This window comes from Anguilla rostrata, chromosome 2, assembly GCF_018555375.3.
Source record: "Anguilla rostrata isolate EN2019 chromosome 2, ASM1855537v3, whole genome shotgun sequence".
Classification (NCBI taxonomy): domain Eukaryota; kingdom Metazoa; phylum Chordata; class Actinopteri; order Anguilliformes; family Anguillidae; genus Anguilla; species Anguilla rostrata.
Genome location: NC_057934.1, coordinates 34,265,471 through 34,284,571, shown reverse-complemented (window position 1 = coordinate 34,284,571; position 19,101 = coordinate 34,265,471). Strand labels below are relative to the sequence as shown.

Below are 19,101 nucleotides of genomic sequence, written 5' to 3'. Positions count from 1 at the left end.
TTATTTATTTATTTATGTATTTATTTATTTATTTGCCCAGTTAAAAATAAAATTAGAAAAGAAAAAAAAATACATATGCAGGTATGGTAGAAACCCAGTTAGGCCTATTTAGAAACCACACCCAAAATGTTTAAATGTTTTTCTGGCCTCTTTCGTCAATTCTTTGCATTACTGCTGAACAATATCAGAATTAGTAATTAGTCCCCATTAGTAAAGATGTCTGTACCTTTAAGGTTCTTCACTTTCTCAAGCACAGCAAGCTTATCCTTGCTGAGAAACATAACCAAAATTGGCCATGGGTTTTCTCCTTTGCCAGGTGGTGTCCCAGATTGGTGGTTCCGCTCCAGTACTACCTGCCATTGATCAAGTTTTCTGAGATGATTTTTCTTATCTTTTCTCCGAGACAGTCTACTTGGCCTGTATTTGGAATTCCTTCAAAGATCCAATTGATTTGGCTATTTGAAGTACTGTAATCAGCTTTCCCATTCATTGTGCTGAGCTTATTGTTGTGATATCATTGCTCAGCTCTTTGCATTTGATTAATACGTTATCAGAGTTATTTCAAATCATCAACATCATCCTGGGTGTACTGTAAACTTAATTTGAGGACACAGACTTCCTTTAGGACCACATCTAGTCTTTTGTTGAAGTGGTCCATGAGCATTTGAATAAATCTTTTGTAGCTATTCTTCTAACTGCCATTGCAACAGTTCATGTACCCCGGGCTGGAAATGGGGGGTGTGGAGGAAAACCTCTTCTTAGGTTCGGTGGGTGAGTCGGCGATATAAGAATAAAGACAAGAAATTATGATTTCTTCTAATAATCTTTTTATTCTCTTCAATCAATAATTATTTTTATGTACGTAGGCCTATGGGAGGTCTCCAGTACCATAAAGACACAGAGAGCTTCCTCGCATTATGTTTTACATCCTTTTTATACAACCAGATCTCCTCCTACCCTGATGTATCTTCCCTTTAAAATAATAGCTAGTCTTATATCAATAACAATTATTATAATCTTCAATTTCTTTCAATGACAGATATTTCACTACACACACTTACAGAGGAATGTATATGCATGACTTGAATAACAAGTATTTGTCCTCATGATTAACAATTGTTCAATCTTCCAGTTCCAAAGTACATGCACTTTCAATGCATTCACTACACGCTGTAATCCAAATGAAATATTGACTCATATACACACCACCATGTTCTAACAAACTATGTTTATATCATTACCGTTGCTGTGATTACTTTGATTTTCATTCATTCATTTTAATAGAATATAATCTATACATTTACTAGATATAGCAAATCAGTTCTTTCTAGGTCAGTATCCTTTCTCTTCTCTTCTGCACAAGATTGTTTCCCAACAGAAGTTACTTACAAAATGTAAATGTTTACATTTTTCCTCCTGAAACTGGGGTTCAAAGATTCTCTAGGTAGTATGCATCAGTGTACAAGGAGGCCACTGTCTTTCCTTAGTTACAGATTCTTATACATAACACAGAATACCTACTGTTCTTCAGTGATCATCCCATAATCACATACATTTAAATATATTCTTGATCAATACAATCTTTAATAAGAAGAAATGTAAAAACATTAAAAGAATGAAGGAGAAACATACTTCCACAGGAGGTAGCGGGGGGATGGAGTCTGGACAGTAAATATCAAGAGTGGACGCTGTTCCGTTTCAAATTGGCTCCATTTGTCAACTTGTGAACTTGAAATGAATAGTAATTCAGGCTCTGAATTTCTATTCATTTCAAAAGCTGACGTATGCGCAACATTGCGTTTGTTGTACCCAGCCAGTAGGAATGCAAGCCTCTCCCTGTGCACTCAAAGGCTGTTGCTTTTCTGGGATACTGGCACCAGTCTGTCCTAGCACACAGCTGTATTTTTCTGTGTGTGTGTGATTGTGAGACTGTGTCCTGAGATTATTGGAGTAAGTTAGCTAGCAACTAGGTTTGCTGAAATTATAGTTTTTGGATGATTTCGGATGATGCTGCAAGCCGTAGAACCTAGCTAATTTGCCATACTCTGTAGGTGACCTACTCACACTCGATAGCTGGCTAACACCACTAGCTAGCGAACTAACATTAGCTAACCAGTTGGAAAGTTTATTTTATTCTAGCTAACCTAGCTAGCCAACTAGTAACATTAACATTATTTTATCTATTATTTTACAGTTATTAAGATCAGAAATCCAGAGATGAGGTCAGAAGAAGTGAGGTGATGAGAGGAAGTGAAGTGATAAGACACAAAGGCTTGGAAATACGAAGTGTACCATTTTCTCAGAATTGTTGCTTTTCAAAAACAATTTTTTTAGTGCATATGGCTGGTTGTCTCAAAAGCTGGTTTTACTTCTACAGCACATTGTGTGTTCTGGGTTATTTTAAGTTCACAATACTCCCTGCCCTATGAGTTAAAACCAATTAGATAGTTGGTACCATACTTTTACCTTTCATGTCCTTTTAGATCAGAGAGGAAACTATTTAAGAGTACTGGGAAGGGGTGTGGTGTGGTGTGTGTGTGTCTGTGTGTGTGTGTGTGTGCATGCACACGTGTGTGTACACAATCTAAATAGAGAAATGTAAAAAGTTTAGATGACCTGCCAAATTTCCCATCCCAAATTCTAATGGGCAGAATGAAACAGATTCATTCAGACTCCACTGTCTTAAACAGGAATGTTTTGTGCCACACATAGGCCTCATTTATGACTATTGTTCATTGTCTTCCTAATGTGCCTGTTCTGACACATTAAAACATGGTATTCAATGGAAACACAAGTGTAATAGGTCTATAAATGTTTTATACAAAAAACTGCACATTTCTCATGTTTTTCAAATTTTCAGAAGATCATTAGTTGTCAAAATTGTTCCTGAGCGATGATGCCCCAGACCCAATTGTAAGTTAATATGCATTTTCAGCCTTGGGGCATAATTCTCTCAGTTAAATCAAGTAGTTTGTAAATACAGCTGATTCAGCCTGGTTTTCGACGATTCAAATCAATCAAAGCTTTCTGTTAAGTTTTTTTTACAATAGATGAAATATGTAGTATCATATTGACAGCTCGCAGGGTATTGCGGTGCTTTTATATAGATTGCTCCAAACCAAAGCTCTCAGGAAAACACAGTGTCAGCCAACTTGTGTGGATGTCTTGTGTTAAACTTCCAAGCAATGAATTTTGAGTACAACTTCAAGCACTTGTTACTGTTGCTATAATCGCGTATGTTATTTCAATTGTATCCCACTGCTGCGCATGAGATTTATTAATGAATTTAGAAAATTCATGTTTTCTTAAAAAAAAAAAAACTTTAAAAAACTTGCATTTTCTCAGTTTTCTGTGATTTTTGACAACGTTGCTGTGACTGCTCCACAATTTCATCCAATATTTTCCATGACACCCAGTCTTGCTGATCAGTAATCAGTAATATTTTCCCCTTAGAATTCACTAGAAATTATAATTTCACAGCTGTTCTTTAAAAAAAAAATTATTCTGGGTTGGGCAACCCTACAGGGTTGCAGTTCTTGGGGTCTGTACATTTCAACCTTCCTAATATTCAAAATAAAATTACGCCCTTGCTTCAAGACATCAAACAATACCTGCTAATTTCCCTTACAAAGTGAAAAATGAAACACTGAAAAAACCAACTATATATTCATGGAAACAATGTTTCTGATTTGCCTGCAGATAAATTTTATTTTCCTCTTCAACATCGTCAGAATTCTTATGACGAAGCTCAGAGCCTCTACCACTTCTGAGACCATACAATACAGGTGAGGAGACTGTGGGAGAAAGCTGGGGGATTACTTCTGGCCAGACTGCATGCATTTCGAGAGCTGGCATTTTTGCCTTTTTGTTCAATATCTGACATTTAAATTATAATTGCAGAATTGTATCACAACTTAAGGCAAGGTTTACAGATGTACCGTATGATTGACACAAAGATGCAACCCTTGTGTTTTTATATTTTGTAAAAGCAGACACATTCCTGACAATATAATGTATGCACTAAAACAAACATTAATTCTGTTCATCCAAATAGTGAATAGCTACATCCTGAATTTCAGAACAGAACAATGAACTGGGAAAAGCCAGTAAAATTTGTTAGTTGAAATTAAGGACCAAAATCAATTTGTTCTATGACTAACTAATTGGTATGTTAAAAAAATCAATATCATATATTTTTGAGAGAAAATGCTGGCAAGAGAATATAATATTAAGGATGTATCAGTTGACAGTAAGGCTTGTTGGAGGGTAGTCCTTGAAACACCTGCAAAAACAGCCTACTAGCTCATGCAGTGGTTTTTATAGGCTTTGTGATTTCAGTTTCTAAGATTTATTTCTGGAGTTCCAATGCCTTTTGATTCAGTGTCCTGCTGTATAGTAAAAAAGGAAATTTCTCACAGAACTGATTTGCTCGCACTATTGAATGAGCATTTAAAAATGAATGAAAAATAATAACAATTCTATTACATGTAGAGGATTTATATTTGCCCTTTTACCGTGTTTATTTCAGTGTACCCACTATTATTCAGTAGAACTTAAGACTGAAAGGTTGTTTAGTTAGAAGGGTGAGCAAGTTTCAGCTGGCTTTGTTGTACAGTGTTAGCTGTTATTCCTGACCGAAGCCTGACCTGCCAGGCATTTTTAGCAGATGACACAAAGCTCTAGTGATTTAAGAGTGCCTGTGGAACTTTGTACACAGGTGTGGGACAGGTTGCTGTCAAGGATTAAGCGAGACTGATTTACACACACCACTGATGGTGTAGATGGTAGATCAGCAACATTGATTTTTATCTTTTGTGAAAAGTTTTCTGTTTAGGTTGAAGATCTTTGAGTGTGCTCAACATTCCCAGAGTGTTATGTGGTGTGAAAAATCTCACTAATGAACATGTAAAAAAGGCCTCCTATCCTCCTATACAGGAAAGCTGTGAAGGCCACCCTGGTCCTACTTCCCCTTCTTGGAATCACGTATATGTTGTTCTTTGTCAACCCCGGAGAGGATGAAGTCTCACAGATTGTATTCATATATTTTAATTCATTTTTGGAGTCATTTCAGGTGAGTAAATGCTATCAATGGTGTAAGACACCCGTCTGTGTCCGACTCCAGCTCTCACAAGTATAAGTGAATCTATTTGTAATTTTACATTTGCCACAGAACAGTGCATGTTTATTAATATCATGTGTTAAACAGGGCCTGTTTTAAGTGGAAGCCTTAATTGGCATGCTGTAATAAAGCATTCATCAAACAGAAATAAGTGTATGGCATCAAAGCAGTGGTAAAATAATTTTTGACATTCCAAACACAGGGAATATCTTATTACAGATCTCCCACTGCAAAACTGTTCTACAACCATACAACACTATATTTAGAAAAAAAAAGTTGGGGAAATGGTTTTGTACAGTGAGATTTGTGAAAGAGTATATAATAGCAGTGTTTGAAGTATCATAATTTTTTTTTTTATCCAATTCAGGAGCATGCAATTAATTTTACAAGCACAAACAGTGCCTTAGCAGCATAGAAGAGCTTTACGAGTTTGTGGGTACAGATTTATGAATCAGAATATTTCTGGCGGTTTTGATGTCAACAAGTGATCAAATTCCTCAGTTAGCTTTTGGAAGGAAAAAAGAATGACTGAAAAGTAATTTCCTCCGCTCCCACGTTTTTTAGGTGACCCTGTAAATCTCTCCTTTAATATTGTTTTTCTCTCTCCCTCCTTCTCAGGGCTTCTTTGTGTCAGTGTTTTATTGCTTCCTGAACAGTGAGGTAAGCAGATTCATATCCTCTATTGATTCACCACCTCTCATTCAGTGATTTCCAAGGCCTTTTCTTAATGTTCTCTCCCAGGCCTTCTCCCTACTGCCACCTTCAGGCCATATGGCTGGATGATCTTTTCAGGTGGCTGACTGACACTTGTGAATGGGAGGAATCAATGGGATCACACTGAGCTGCCCTTCCCTGCTCCATTTTTCTGTCAATATACGTTAAAAAAAGCGTCCTGTCATTAAATATTAATGGATGGAGCTAAATCTAACAGGTATTTCTGGGCCAAGAGAACATTTTTTTTTAATTCTGGGAAAGCACTCCAACACTCAAATAAAAGCAGATTGTTGGGTCAATCGCCTTTCACATGACTGCAGTAATTTCCCTCAAGAGCACAGGCCTGGAATCTCCCCACTACATTGATCTATTGCTGCATCTCATTTTAATGAGCCAGCAAACCAATATCAACCAAAGCGTGTGTGTAAATGTTTTGTTCAGTACCATTTGACAGGAAGCAATGTCTCTTGGTTCAGAATATCAGCAAGCAGAATGACACAGGCAGGGCTAACGGCAAGCTATGATAATTATAAAGTTTGTTGACAATACAAATGTCTGTCAAAGGCAAAGAGTAAAGAACTTGTTAAAGTAAAGAAGTTGTTGCGGCTTTTATCCCCTAAAGCAAATGAGAGCTGTTTCTGATATTGTTCTCCTCTGGTCTGTTTTCAAGTTTTTGTGTATTTTCTTGGTATAAGTGCCTTTCTCAGCTGGCTCAGCTTTATGTCGTCATGGCTTTATGTCCTCATAAGATTCTTAATTTATGTGTTTCACACAATTTTTGTTGATACACTCATAATAGCAAAGCTTCTTAATCCAACTGGACAGAAAATGTCACTGGAATCAAGAGGAGCACTTACACTGAATTTCAATAGAATTGCCATTCACTGGTTTTCCACCTCCACCCAATTAAACATGTCTAGCGTCTCATTAAGGATTCTCTTTCATTTCAAGAGAAATGATTAAAAATCTTTTTTTTTTTCCAATCAATTTGCCGCTTTCATCATCATCTTTGAGAGTAATGAGCTTGGTAATGGTGGGGGGTGGCTGCTCAGCGGAATGGCCATAAATCAGGCCACTTATTCAGTTCCGACCTCCTGTGTGGAGGGAAAACATTCACTCATTCATACTCATTCATCCATTCATCCATTCATAAATGCTTATTTATTCATTCATTCATTCATTCATTCATACATGCTTATTCATTCGTTCATCCATTCATACATGCTTATTCATTCATTAATTCATTAATTCATCCATTTATACATGCTTATTCATTTCCTTGCTGCCTGGTTATCCATCCTTATTCGGGCATATGCAGGCGGGGTTCATATGGGGGGACTGACTATTTCATCAAGATGTCTATGTCCTCGTATAGTCTTGAGACCCAAAGGAATACCCTGTTACCCTGCTTGACTCTTTCTCGGGGTGCAGGGCAGCATCTGAGCTTTTTACAGTCTGCCAGACTACCGAATTAAATGCCTGAGTGCACACTCTCTAAACCAAATGGATCCTGGGCTTAGTCGAGATCCACTTTGCAAAACAAACCCAGGATTAATCTCAAATGTTAGGCACAATGTCTTGTTTTTATTCATTGGTTCTCCAATATGTAGTTCAACTGCTAGGCTTTGTCCAGATAGAATAATGGAACAGGACTGATAGCAATTCAAAGGCTTTCAGTCCTCAACAGCTATAGTTCCACGGAGTTTTGCCAAAACAAGGGCTATGCTATTGCAGATGTTAGGCCAGAATAGTGTTCACTGTTCTCGGCTAGAAATAGCTGTACAAAATAAGTATTGTACCTTACTGAACCCGTGTTCAGCAGTTGTCTACGACCATGAAATGCACTTTTTTTGTACGTCACTTTGGATAAAAGCGTCTGCCAAATGAATGTAATGAGCCACAGAAATAGGTAATATACCCCTTTCCTGAGGTGACCTGATTCCTTCACAGAGCGTCCACATAATTGAAAATTAATTTGTCATTTACTTTTACACATCCACTTGACTGATATGTGTTGTAGGAACATATCTTTCATATTACCCAGAGGATTTGATTTCAGTTTAGTGACCTGAACTCAGTGAAAGCCTTTGAGCCTTTCCAGGCATACAGTGTGTCTTCACAGGTATGTGTTTACAGGCTGTCATTGAAAACTCCCCAGAGCTTTCATTTAATTTATTTACAAAATGATGCTTCTGTTGTTGCTGATATTCTGTAATTTGTAGCTAATACCTTCTTTAACTCTCACAACAAAGCTAGTTTTCATGACTAAACTTGGCTTGGCTTCGATACTACCTCTTGATCTTACCTCATGATCTTTTTTACAATTAATCCAAGTCTCTTGCTCCCATGCAGTGCCCGTACGCTTATCTGAAGACATTAATGAATGCTTATTTCACAGTATGTCACAAACATTTCATTCCACATCATTCCTTTGATGTAATGAATACATTGCTCTTTCTTAAAACATTTCATTTACCACTATTGATTATATTGGTCAGAATAGATAAGAGAATAGAAAGGTCACAACAGAGAATTCCTTTCTTCAGCAGTTAAGAATATGAAATATAACTGAGCTGTGATTTTTAGTGTCAAGAAAAACCATAAAAGCATTTAATTCTTTAATTTCTGACAAATTATGGTCATTTCAACCCACCACAGATTCGATACAACGTGCATTTACACCAATTACCCCAATTTTACGTTTACCCAATTTTGGAGTCTCCAGTCTAAATTATAAGCATGTCCTGCCACAGTAGCATCCTGTTTAAATTTACAAAGGTGGCAGGTTAGTTTGTGTCCTTAAAAGTGCCATTCAGCCAGTAGCTGTTTCTTTTTGCTGTACAGCCATTGTGCTAAAGCATTGCGCTTATTCCATGAAGCACATAGTCAGTCCACAGGTACCTGCTCAGCCAGGGGAGTCTTCCTTGCGCAATGAAGCAGAAAAATCCATGGCAACTGAAACCCTTGAGGCTTTGGCTAATTGTATATTAACCAACACGGTCAATACACTAGTGCTTTACATAACACAGGAAACTATCTGCAGAGCTGCCAATGTTTTATAGAAACGATTGAAATAACCTAATTTTCAAACTTGTTTATATATAAATGCGCATGTTTTGTGAATTTCCTCAACCAGTGTGAACAAAACAAATGCTAGATACTCTCATACAAATGGTTTAGTAACAAAAGTTAAAGTTGAGATGTGGTGAAACAGTATTTTTGTACCCTACAGCACAGTAGTGTGCAGACACAAATCATCCGATTCCTGCATTTCTCTCTAATCTCGATATGTCTATGGAGCTGTTCTAATAAGACCTTTTTTTCCACATAGACCCATAGGACAGTAATCAAACATTAAGTGTTCTCAGCTAAAAAAGCAATTTAGCAAAGATGTTTTTCCCATAGTAATCTCTGAAATGAAAGGTCCAGACCGTATTGTTTGTGATACGCTCACAGTGACTTTTTGACCGCCACGCTGAGCCTCGTGTCCTTCTGACTCGCAGGTTCGGTCTGCGGTCAGGAAGCGCTGGCACCGCTGGCAGGACAAGCATTCCATCCGGGCCAGGGTGGCCCGTGCCATGTCGATACCCACCTCACCCACCCGGGTCAGCTTCCACAGCATCAAACAATCCACGGCGGTGTGAGAACAGAACGCCCAACTCCCCCACCCCGACAGTCAGTTGGAGTCGCCGAAACAGGAGCAGAGAAACTCGCCGTCCTATTCTGTACAGAATAAAGACCTCACAGGCCTCTGTGTTCTGTGTATTTACAGAACCATATGTGTGGTGGGACCAGAGCCACCGGGTAAGCCAGTTAAGATGTCAGGAAAGCAGACCAGTCCCAAAAAGGCTTGAACATTGATGGGCATGCAAAAGGACATTTCTGCCTGCTGATTCATGGCCTTTGAAGAGGATTTCTCTTGCTTTTTGATTTTTACTGCATTCCTTTAAGGAGAATTAGAGTTCGTCCTGGGCAGTCCCTCGAATGACCTGATTGTAATGAAACATTGACTTGGGACAACAACTTTCTTCAAAGGACAGTGTTGTATATATAATAGGATACAAAGGAACTATTTGAGAAGTCAACTTGGTAGGTCTTGACTTGAATAGAATACCTCCTGTTAATTTAGGAAAACCAATGTGTAGTTTTTTTTTTTGTTTTTTTTGTTTTTTTTAGTTTGTTTTGTTTTTACTTGGAGCACTTTCAAAACATACCATAGTAAATCAGAATTATATAAGTCTGGTCAACAGGACCACATCAGTTCACAAAATCTGTAAATTGCACTGATCGGCTGAAGGAGCAGACCACGTGTGTGTGCCTATCAATGAGGTGAAATATTTAATGTGGATTTTCCCCACAGCGTACTGGTTGTGTGTAAACCATATTGTTCTATTATAGCATATTATTGAATTTGTAAATATTGTAGGGTTTTATTTTCTATAGCAGTATAATCCCACATAGCTGATCCTGTTGGGACCTGAGGTATGTTTGAAAAGTGAAAAGTTGAATAACTGAATTCAAATAAACATGCAGATATCTTAAATATCAAATATGTGTATTCAAATAGAGTAGAGTGGGTATGGCCTTTATGGTGAAAAGCTGAGATAGCTCATCTCTAATCATTACTCTCTCCAAAAGAGAATTTATTTTTGCTTTTCTCTCAAAAATGTAATTAAGGTTTTCGGTTTTTAAATGCTTTTTCATATAGTTTTTGAAGAATCATGTTAATAAATATTGAAGTGTTTCCCTTTAATTTTTTTAAAATATCTTGTAAGATGTTATCCTATGGAAGGGAGAATGCACTGATGTCCAAATGACATCAAATAATCCAGGATGTCAGATGTACAGGGAACATATATGTGGGATTATACTGTAATACACAAAAGGGTATGATTTAAGGTGGAGGACAACAAATCTTTGAAAGTCAAGTCAAACTGTCTTGGGCCCTTTCCCAAAACCCTTGTAGCACTGAATTCCTCTTTAAAAATCCTCTTTTTGTAATGTGGCACACTGTTGATATTTAAAATGTTTCTCAAAACCCTCATAGTTTATATGGTATATTAAGAGCGTTGTTGATTTATGAATGATCCAAACTACTTGAAGGAAGGAGCATCCACCATTAAACTCTATCCTCTTTTTTATCATTTACCCTATTTTTACCGACTGACAACGGACCAGTCAGCCAAGGCTGGGCTCCCCATCTACATCTGGGTTCCTCACAAGATTTCATCACCACCGGCGACTTCTTTATTGTCATTGTTTGGGTGTTTTTTTCTTTCTACTGAAGAGATTTTTATATACCTGCTTGACCTTTGTGGGTTCATGCTCAGTCTTGCATAATTATTTCCATTTCGTGTTTTTGCACAAAGCTTTTTTGCGAGTGTCTGTAAAAAACGGTATACAAATAAAAAAGAGAAATGGATCTGCAGCACACTGCTTCCTAGATGAAGGATTGTGCACAAAACACAGAATCAATAAAAAAAAACTGGCACAGCATAACTTCTCATGCAGCATTTGAATACCAATGTCAAAATGAGGTTAGTGTAGCCAAAACATATAAAAAATATAAATATACACAATTGTCAACATGATTATATTTACGTAACTATATAAAGACAGATTTAAAACAATTTTGTCACCTTTTAAATGATCAAATAAGAGAACTGAACAAATGGCAATGGCTGTGGTGTGAATTTATGTTTCAGTATAATGATATCACATTATATACCTTTTACATTGACTTGGCAATCATTTTGGCATGTATGGCCCATAATGATGCACTGAACTCTCATATACAATTATTCACTCTGTGGTATTTTTGCAAAAATAAAATTGCACATTAGCAACAGTGCATTCTAAGAACTTTAGTAAAGGCTTATATTCAATCCTTAGCAGGGAACAGAGCCCTAGGCAGATTGAAGAAGGGCTCATTATGACCAGAATTCAATCAACATGTCCTTAAAAAAAACAAGACCAGGTCAAAACCTAGTATATGGCTGGACCTAACACACGTGATCTGCCCGACCAATGGTGTAACTTCATCACTCAGTCAGACAGTCAGTCAGTCACAGACATTCACGTTTGTAGGGCTGGCCCCGCTGTTGCGGCCCAGCCAAAAAAAGTGCAGGTATTTTTGTTCTTCAACAAGAACATTTTGGTGAGGACATTTTCGTAACTGTTGAACTTACAAAGTTATCTGATGAAAATAACATGAATTTTTATCATAAGTCATGGGAAAATGCTGATTGAAGCCTGTTCTATCTGTGTTTAAGAGTTGAAAATTAACTGTGAAGACCAATGTGCTGTTTGGACTGGGTTTCAGTTCCCTTTGTGGAGAGAAATACTTCTGATTTATTTTTTTAATTTAAACCTTGAATGTTATTTGTCCCTGGAAAAGAAGACAAATTCTGGGAAATGATTAAGAGGCAGTCTTTGGACCCACAGGCAAATATTAGCTAAAATAAAACATCATAAATGCTGGTGATTTTATTCAAAAAAATAGAACATGGGATTGCATTGAATTTGGCACTTAACTGAAGCTCAGAAGCCAAAGGAATGTAATTAATAAGCATACTCTTGTTTAGTTATTATTTCTACTATCACATTTCAGATTTTGCTTGAAATTGGTATTTTCATTTTAAGTATATAAATGTATTCCTGTGTGGATTATAGATTATCTATACACCCATAAATTGCCACCAAGTTACTAAAAACCTTCCAGTCTGGGGCCAAGAATAAAACCCACACACATTCTGTAACATGTAGCTGTCAATCATGCAAAATATGTTAAGGTGTGTATATTGACCATGGATTCATAACATAATTGCCAACTGGAATTTGCTTGCAGTATTTTAGTAAAATACAAAAAAAGCTTCTAATTATAAATACATCTTATTATAGGACAGAAGAGGTAATCCTCTTCTGGTTTTTGTTTCTTTCCAAACACTTAATTATCATCAACTGTTGTTCTAAGCTGTTTACCTATTGAGCATTTAATATATATATATATATATATATATATAACCCCGTGAGATAATTTGTCCTCTGCATTTAACCCATGCTAGCTACTTAGGAGCAGTGGGCAGCCACAGTGCAGCACCGGGGGACCAACTTCAGTTCTGAGGCCATGCCACCTCAATCTTTTGATCAGCATTTCATCACTTGCGGTAACCTTAAACATCTCTACTTATATAGTACATTTAATGGAGGTACTTTTTGGAAAGAGAGTTCCAATCTGGATTCTATTGTCATTTTGGTGCCATGTCATAATTTGATTTTAGCGTGAGAGAAAACACAACTGGTTTGGTTCTTTCACTGTAGAGAATGTATGTGTGTGTTAATAGAAGCTGATGGCAAAAGGAGCTTTGCCGTTTCGTGAATCAAGCTATAGTTTGCTGTTGTTTTTTTCATGTTAACGGTATTATGTGGAGTATTTTTCTGTGGAATATAATTTGTTTCATTGGCTATGTTTAAAACAGTATTTAGCTGCTACACCATCTGGCACATGCATTCCCATCTCTTGGAGTAAAGTTTGTTTAAACAGAGGATTAAACAAGAAAAGGAGTGGCCTAAACAGACTTTCACTAAGCTCAAGAATTGGTATTTTGTGTGCAATTTTGACGGATACTTTGCATTTATCATGAATCATGAACCACTGTATTACATGTTACAAAATACCTACACTGTGTCACAAAGATAATTTACATGTATAATTATAACTAATGCGTAAATAAGTATGTTAAATAAATCTACAATGAATTTCTCATGTTACAATGGGTCAAATGTGTATCCTTAGTTTGTGATGTGTGTATTATGAAATGTTATCAAATAACTTCAGTACTAGTATGAACGTAATCTAAACAGTAAAGTGTTAATTCAACACTAACAGTGTTAATTCAACACTTAACAGATAACAGTTGGTCCCTCATTCCAGAGTGGGACCAAATATCATCAATTAAGAGTTGAATTTACACTGTGTACCTCTATGTCCAACCATTGAACAAAACTCCAAGACCAGTTGAGTCTAAAGCCCACATAATACACAAATGATCTTACAGTAAATAATTGCATGCTGTGGGTAGTCAAATAATGTAAGGTTAATCAAAAGCAAGTTTTTACAGTGAATAGTTTGTTCACAATCTAAGGATTCAAAGGCAGGTTTGTAAGCCTTCTTTGATTGACTTAGTATTTAATGAAATTGGACATAATAGTCGTTGGGCACCTTTATATTTATGCAAATCAGTAACATAATTATTAGACACAAGTACATTATACATACCATTCTTTAAATCCTCAACAGAGTTTAGAATCTGGTCACTGAGGGGATAACAAAGGAAATGTGTATTGTAATTACAGGAAGTCCCTTTATTTCAAAAGTTACCTTAACAAATGTCAGCAAAGCAAAATTAACTAAGTATATTTACCCTTACAAAGTTGTGTCACAATAATGACAATAATGATAGATTGTTTGGTGATGTATCTATTACCACACAGATTAACTTTCAGAGAAACAAGCAACTTTCTGAAATCTAATTAAAATAACTAATTGGGGACACAGAAAGCTTTGTTCAATGAGGTTGCTCTTTTTGGATAGTTATTGTCATGCATTGCATGCATGCCCTTTCCGAAAAATCATGGTAATTGCACCAAATGAACACAAAGGTCAGAGGCATTAAGCTCACCCAGTTTCATTAATAGATCTTCTATTGTTATCCCATCAAACAATTAATAATGAAGCAATTATGAAAGACCTATGGCAAGAAAATGTTTTGGCACAAACAGTTGAAGCTACTTTGACATTGTCACTCTGTACCCAGCACCTCATGCTTGTTTACCACCCATGACTAACTAAGATTCCAGAGAGAGAGCTGAGTCTGAAATGTCTGAATAATTGGTGTTTTGCCTGAGTACTGGTGGTTTAAAAAAACTAGCTGCTCACAAAATCATTACAGATAAAATGGTACACAAGTTTTCAGTTCACCATGAACTGTGCAATAGCACATTCTGTGGAAAGTGCTCTATAGAGAAGAGCCAACAGATGCTGTACAACTAAACCATACTGCAGTGAACATCAAATTTACATTTGCAGATGCAGCAATAAATGTTTGAGTTACTGAAGAGCACTGTGCCATTTTAAGAGATGTTTCTTTTAACAACAAATAAATACCAGCTGGGCCTCACAAATGAATTTCTATCAGATGAATGGATATTTCAAATACAAGTACAAGCTAAGTGCAATAATTCAACAGGTAGTGAGTTTTCAGATAATAGCACAAACCCACTACTACACTTTGTCGTGAAATATAGCTTAATTTACATCACATGGCCAAAAGTATGTGGACACCCCTTCTAATTATTGGGTTCGGCTACTTCAGCCACACCCATTGCTAACAGCTGCACAAAAACAAGCATACAGCCATGCAATCTCAATTGACAAACATTGGCAGTAGAATGGCTCATAGTGAAGAGCTTAGAATTTAAATGTGCCCAATCCAATGTGACCTGTCAATCACTTTGTAAAATTTCTGCTCTGCTAGAGCTGCCCCCCCCATCTAGGAGGAACAACAGCTCAGCCTGTCCTCAGTTGTAACACTCACTACCGAGTTAAAGACTGCCTCTGTGAGCACAAGAACTGTTCAGTGGGAGCTTCATGAAATGGGTTTCCATGGCCGAGCAGCTGCACACAAGTCTAAGATCACCTTGTGCAATGCCGGGTAAAGGGTTCTCGCTTGTCCCTACCACGGAGCTTCTCCACCCTAGCACCCCAGAGGTGAAACAAACTCCCTGTTCCTCTACGAACCACTCCCTCATTGCCCATGTTTTACCGTCATCTGTATAAAATCAGTATTTTACCTTATCGGACCATGTTCCAAAATCTAGTGGAAAGCCTTCTCAGAAGAGTGGAGGCTGTTATAGCTGCAAAGGGGGGACCAATTTCATGTTTAGTGCCCATGGTTTTGGAATTAAATGTTCAGCAAGCACATATGGCCGTGATGTTTGGGTGTCCACGTACTTTTGACTATGTAGTGTAGATTCAATTTCACTTTGGCTATGAATATCTTTCATGTTAACATCGTAGAGTCGCTACCTGGTTGTGTAAACTGAAAAGAAAATACCAATATACTGATTTAAACTAAAAAAAAAAAAAATCTTTATATAAATATCTTGTCTTTAAAGGACTTTGGGGCACAATCTGCAGAATCTATAGCCGCGTTTCCACCGCAGGAACTTTACCCCGGAACTAGGAACCTTTTGAGGAACTCAGTGCGTTTCCACCGCAGGAACTAGGGTCTAAATTTAGTTCCTGGGGCTTTATTTTACCTCCCAAAAGGTTCCTGCTCGGGGGGTAGTACTTTCCGAAAGTACAGGAACCTTTTGGGTGGAGCTTGCAGCACTGAACATTTCTGATTGGTCGAGTACTCGCAGTATTTTTTTGTATTTATTTTCCGCCATGTTTGAAAATATGCAGCCGCAAACCAATTTATTTTTATAATAACTTCAAATCAAACTTGTATGTTATGCGGCGCAGTAGCCTAGTTTTGGTTATAGCCTGCCAACGTCTTGGAATTATAACGTGTGATCTTCTGTTCTTTTCTTGCTTTAGTATTCGTTTTATAAAATGCTAAGCATTCGTGCTGGGATAGCATATTACGTAGGCTACCAAAACATTCAAACGGATTAATTCGGTTGCTGAATATTTTCTACCGGATTTTCTTTGTTAGCCCGTTGTAATTGACTCAAAACATTTGATACAGTTATGTGAGGTATGCGGTAGTTCTGCGTAATTAACATTGGTGATACAGTACAAGCAAACTGGAAATCACCTTCCGCACTTTTTGTCAGGGTAAAATAACAGGTTAATTCTAGTAATCGTCCCTTTAGCTTTTTCAGACTGCCGTAATTTTACTCAATTTTACTGCCACTTTTTCAATTCCACGAAAAGACCAGGAAGACTATGGACGAATTTATGGTGCATGGTTCGCATCTGGAGGGCACACTTCGCTGCTCGGCTAGCAGTAACTTCGAAGGAAAGCAAACGGTGGCTGTACCACTACTAATTTAAATTTTCACGCAAGTCCGAGTTTTCGTTCTATTCTTGTCATTTTGCGATTAGCCTATATGGAATTGAGGACGAGAAAGCAATCAAACAGCAAATTGTTTACAACGTGTGCATGTTTTCTGCTGTTGTTGCCAGTTATACATATAAATGTGAATGCATTCTGTCGCTTCGGATGTCAAGACATGAAAGCGAATGTTCGCATAAAAACATAATGAATGTGTTTGAGAGGATATATGAAAATCAATAAATACAAAAGTAACCATATATAGTCATTGTTGGTAACCCGTTGTATATAAGTGGAATAAACCCCTCCGGGCTGTCCCGGTTATTAGAAAATAATGTAGGCTACTTCGGTGGTAGTATGGGGTTACAGAAGAAATCATATGATAGATGGACCGACAACAACGTCGCTTTTTCATACGTCAGCGGGCTAATTTGCCTAATCTTCGCGGGACTTTAGACCGCGGTGGAAACGCAGACAACCATGGGCTGAAGGAACCTTTTAGTTCCTGGTAAAGTAGTTCCTGGGACTAAAAGTTCCGGGTAATTTTGGTGGAAACGCGGCTTATGGCACCGTGTATCAATCAGAAAGTTAAAAAGAACATCCCAGCCACTGCTAACACTGACCAAAACAAAGATGGCTATGAGGATACGAGTGTCTCTGCTGGCGCCAGTGAAGAGATTTCTCAAAAACCTAAGGTAGGGAGGTCGAAAGTTCATTTTTTAAAATCTGGTGCCATGCAGCTTTGAAGAACTTGATTAGGGACGCCAGCTTCACCTTCAAGACCAGCGCAGCTCATACTGCCTAGTTATAAATGAGCTACTATTTTTTCTCATTGGATGTTCTCAAATCTGAAAGATACACAAATACTGTTAAATTATTTGCTAACAAAGAAAGCAGAAAGGGATACCTTGTTTGCTAGACTCTTTGAAATGGGGAAAAAGCCAAATCGTATGCTTGCAAAATGATCAAGGAATGCTCCAAATAGTTCTATCTCTTAAAAAATGAAAGTGGAGAAAGAGCGTGGGAAATAGAGAAATCAATGACTGTTTTAAGAAATTTTATGAGAAGCTCTGTACATCCGAGGTGGATGACAAACATCTGGAAGAAGGTCTCTTTATCAATGACTTGCCTATACCCAGCATTACCACAAATCAGTTTGATTTATTAGAACTTCCCATCTCTCTTAGTGATTTCTATGGAGGATAAATCTCATTAAAATGATCACTCTCCCACGTATCCTCTACCCACCATCTATGCTCTTCACTCCTCTAACCAATAAGGACATTAAGGAAATTAAGCAAGCTATGTCTAACTTTATATGGACTGGGAGGAAACCTGAGCTAAAATTGGATGCACTCCAGCTATCCCAAGATAGAGGTGGCTGCTGGAGTCTCCCGTATGTGAGGTAATGCCCGTAATGCCCGGGTGGGCAATTCAGGCTCATATCATCCTGGACTGGGTACATAACACTATGGGATTGAATCAAACCCCTGTAAATCAATTGCCCCAGTTAATCTTTTAGGCCGTTGTTTGAAAGATTTTCCACCAGCTGTAAAAGACTGCCTGCTGATTCTGAATGTGACACTTGGGTTAAGATGAAGAGGGCCCTCAAGTGCCATCACTCTTTACCTATCCTGTCTACCTTGGTTAATAATCCAGAAATTGTACCAGTTAAGACTGGATCTCACTTTGGAAATTGGAAAAGGGTAGGTTTGATTTATTCAAGAGACGAGGGTTCATGTCATTCAATAATCTTTGTGACCAATATGACCAACCACCCCAAGATTTTTAAGTATTTGCAGATCAGGCACTATGTACATACAGTACAAAGGATAACAGCCTTGATCTTGTTAATAATACTCCACATGAAAGTTTTTTTGTTTTTTTTTTACAGAATACAAACCCTAAGAAGCATATATCTAGGTTTTACTCCATGCTGTATAGATACAGAATTAATTTACAACATTACAAACTGCATGGGGCTGACTGATTAATGGTATAATAGATGGTAATGCATGGGATAATATTGTCTCATTACCCTCAAAAATATAAGTCTGTAATAGGGTTAGGGAAATGCAGTATAATATACAACATGTATAGTAAATTTAAGATTGGAGGCTCACCAAATTGTCCAAAATGTAAAAAGTGTGTTGGTACCAGTTTCCATTGTTTATGGGAGTATGCACACATACAGGAATTCTGAGG

The 19,101-nt window shown here is 37.4% G+C and overlaps 1 protein-coding gene across 3 annotated transcripts in view; it reads left to right on the top strand.

Annotated features, from left to right (window-relative positions):
• LOC135247848 (corticotropin-releasing factor receptor 1) overlaps nucleotides 1-10,703 on the top strand; it is a 113,191-nt gene extending 102,488 nt beyond the window's left edge. For all 3 annotated transcript variants that reach the window (XM_064321760.1, XM_064321759.1, XM_064321762.1), the window contains 4 exons: nucleotides 3,700-3,785; nucleotides 4,936-5,071; nucleotides 5,738-5,779; nucleotides 9,337-10,703. In XM_064321760.1, the coding sequence (XP_064177830.1) occupies nucleotides 3,700-3,785; nucleotides 4,936-5,071; nucleotides 5,738-5,779; nucleotides 9,337-9,477 (405 nt within the window). In that variant the 3' untranslated portion in view covers nucleotides 9,478-10,703. The remainder of the gene's footprint in view (nucleotides 1-3,699; nucleotides 3,786-4,935; nucleotides 5,072-5,737; nucleotides 5,780-9,336) is intronic.
• Nucleotides 10,704-19,101: the final 8,398 nt, after the last annotated feature.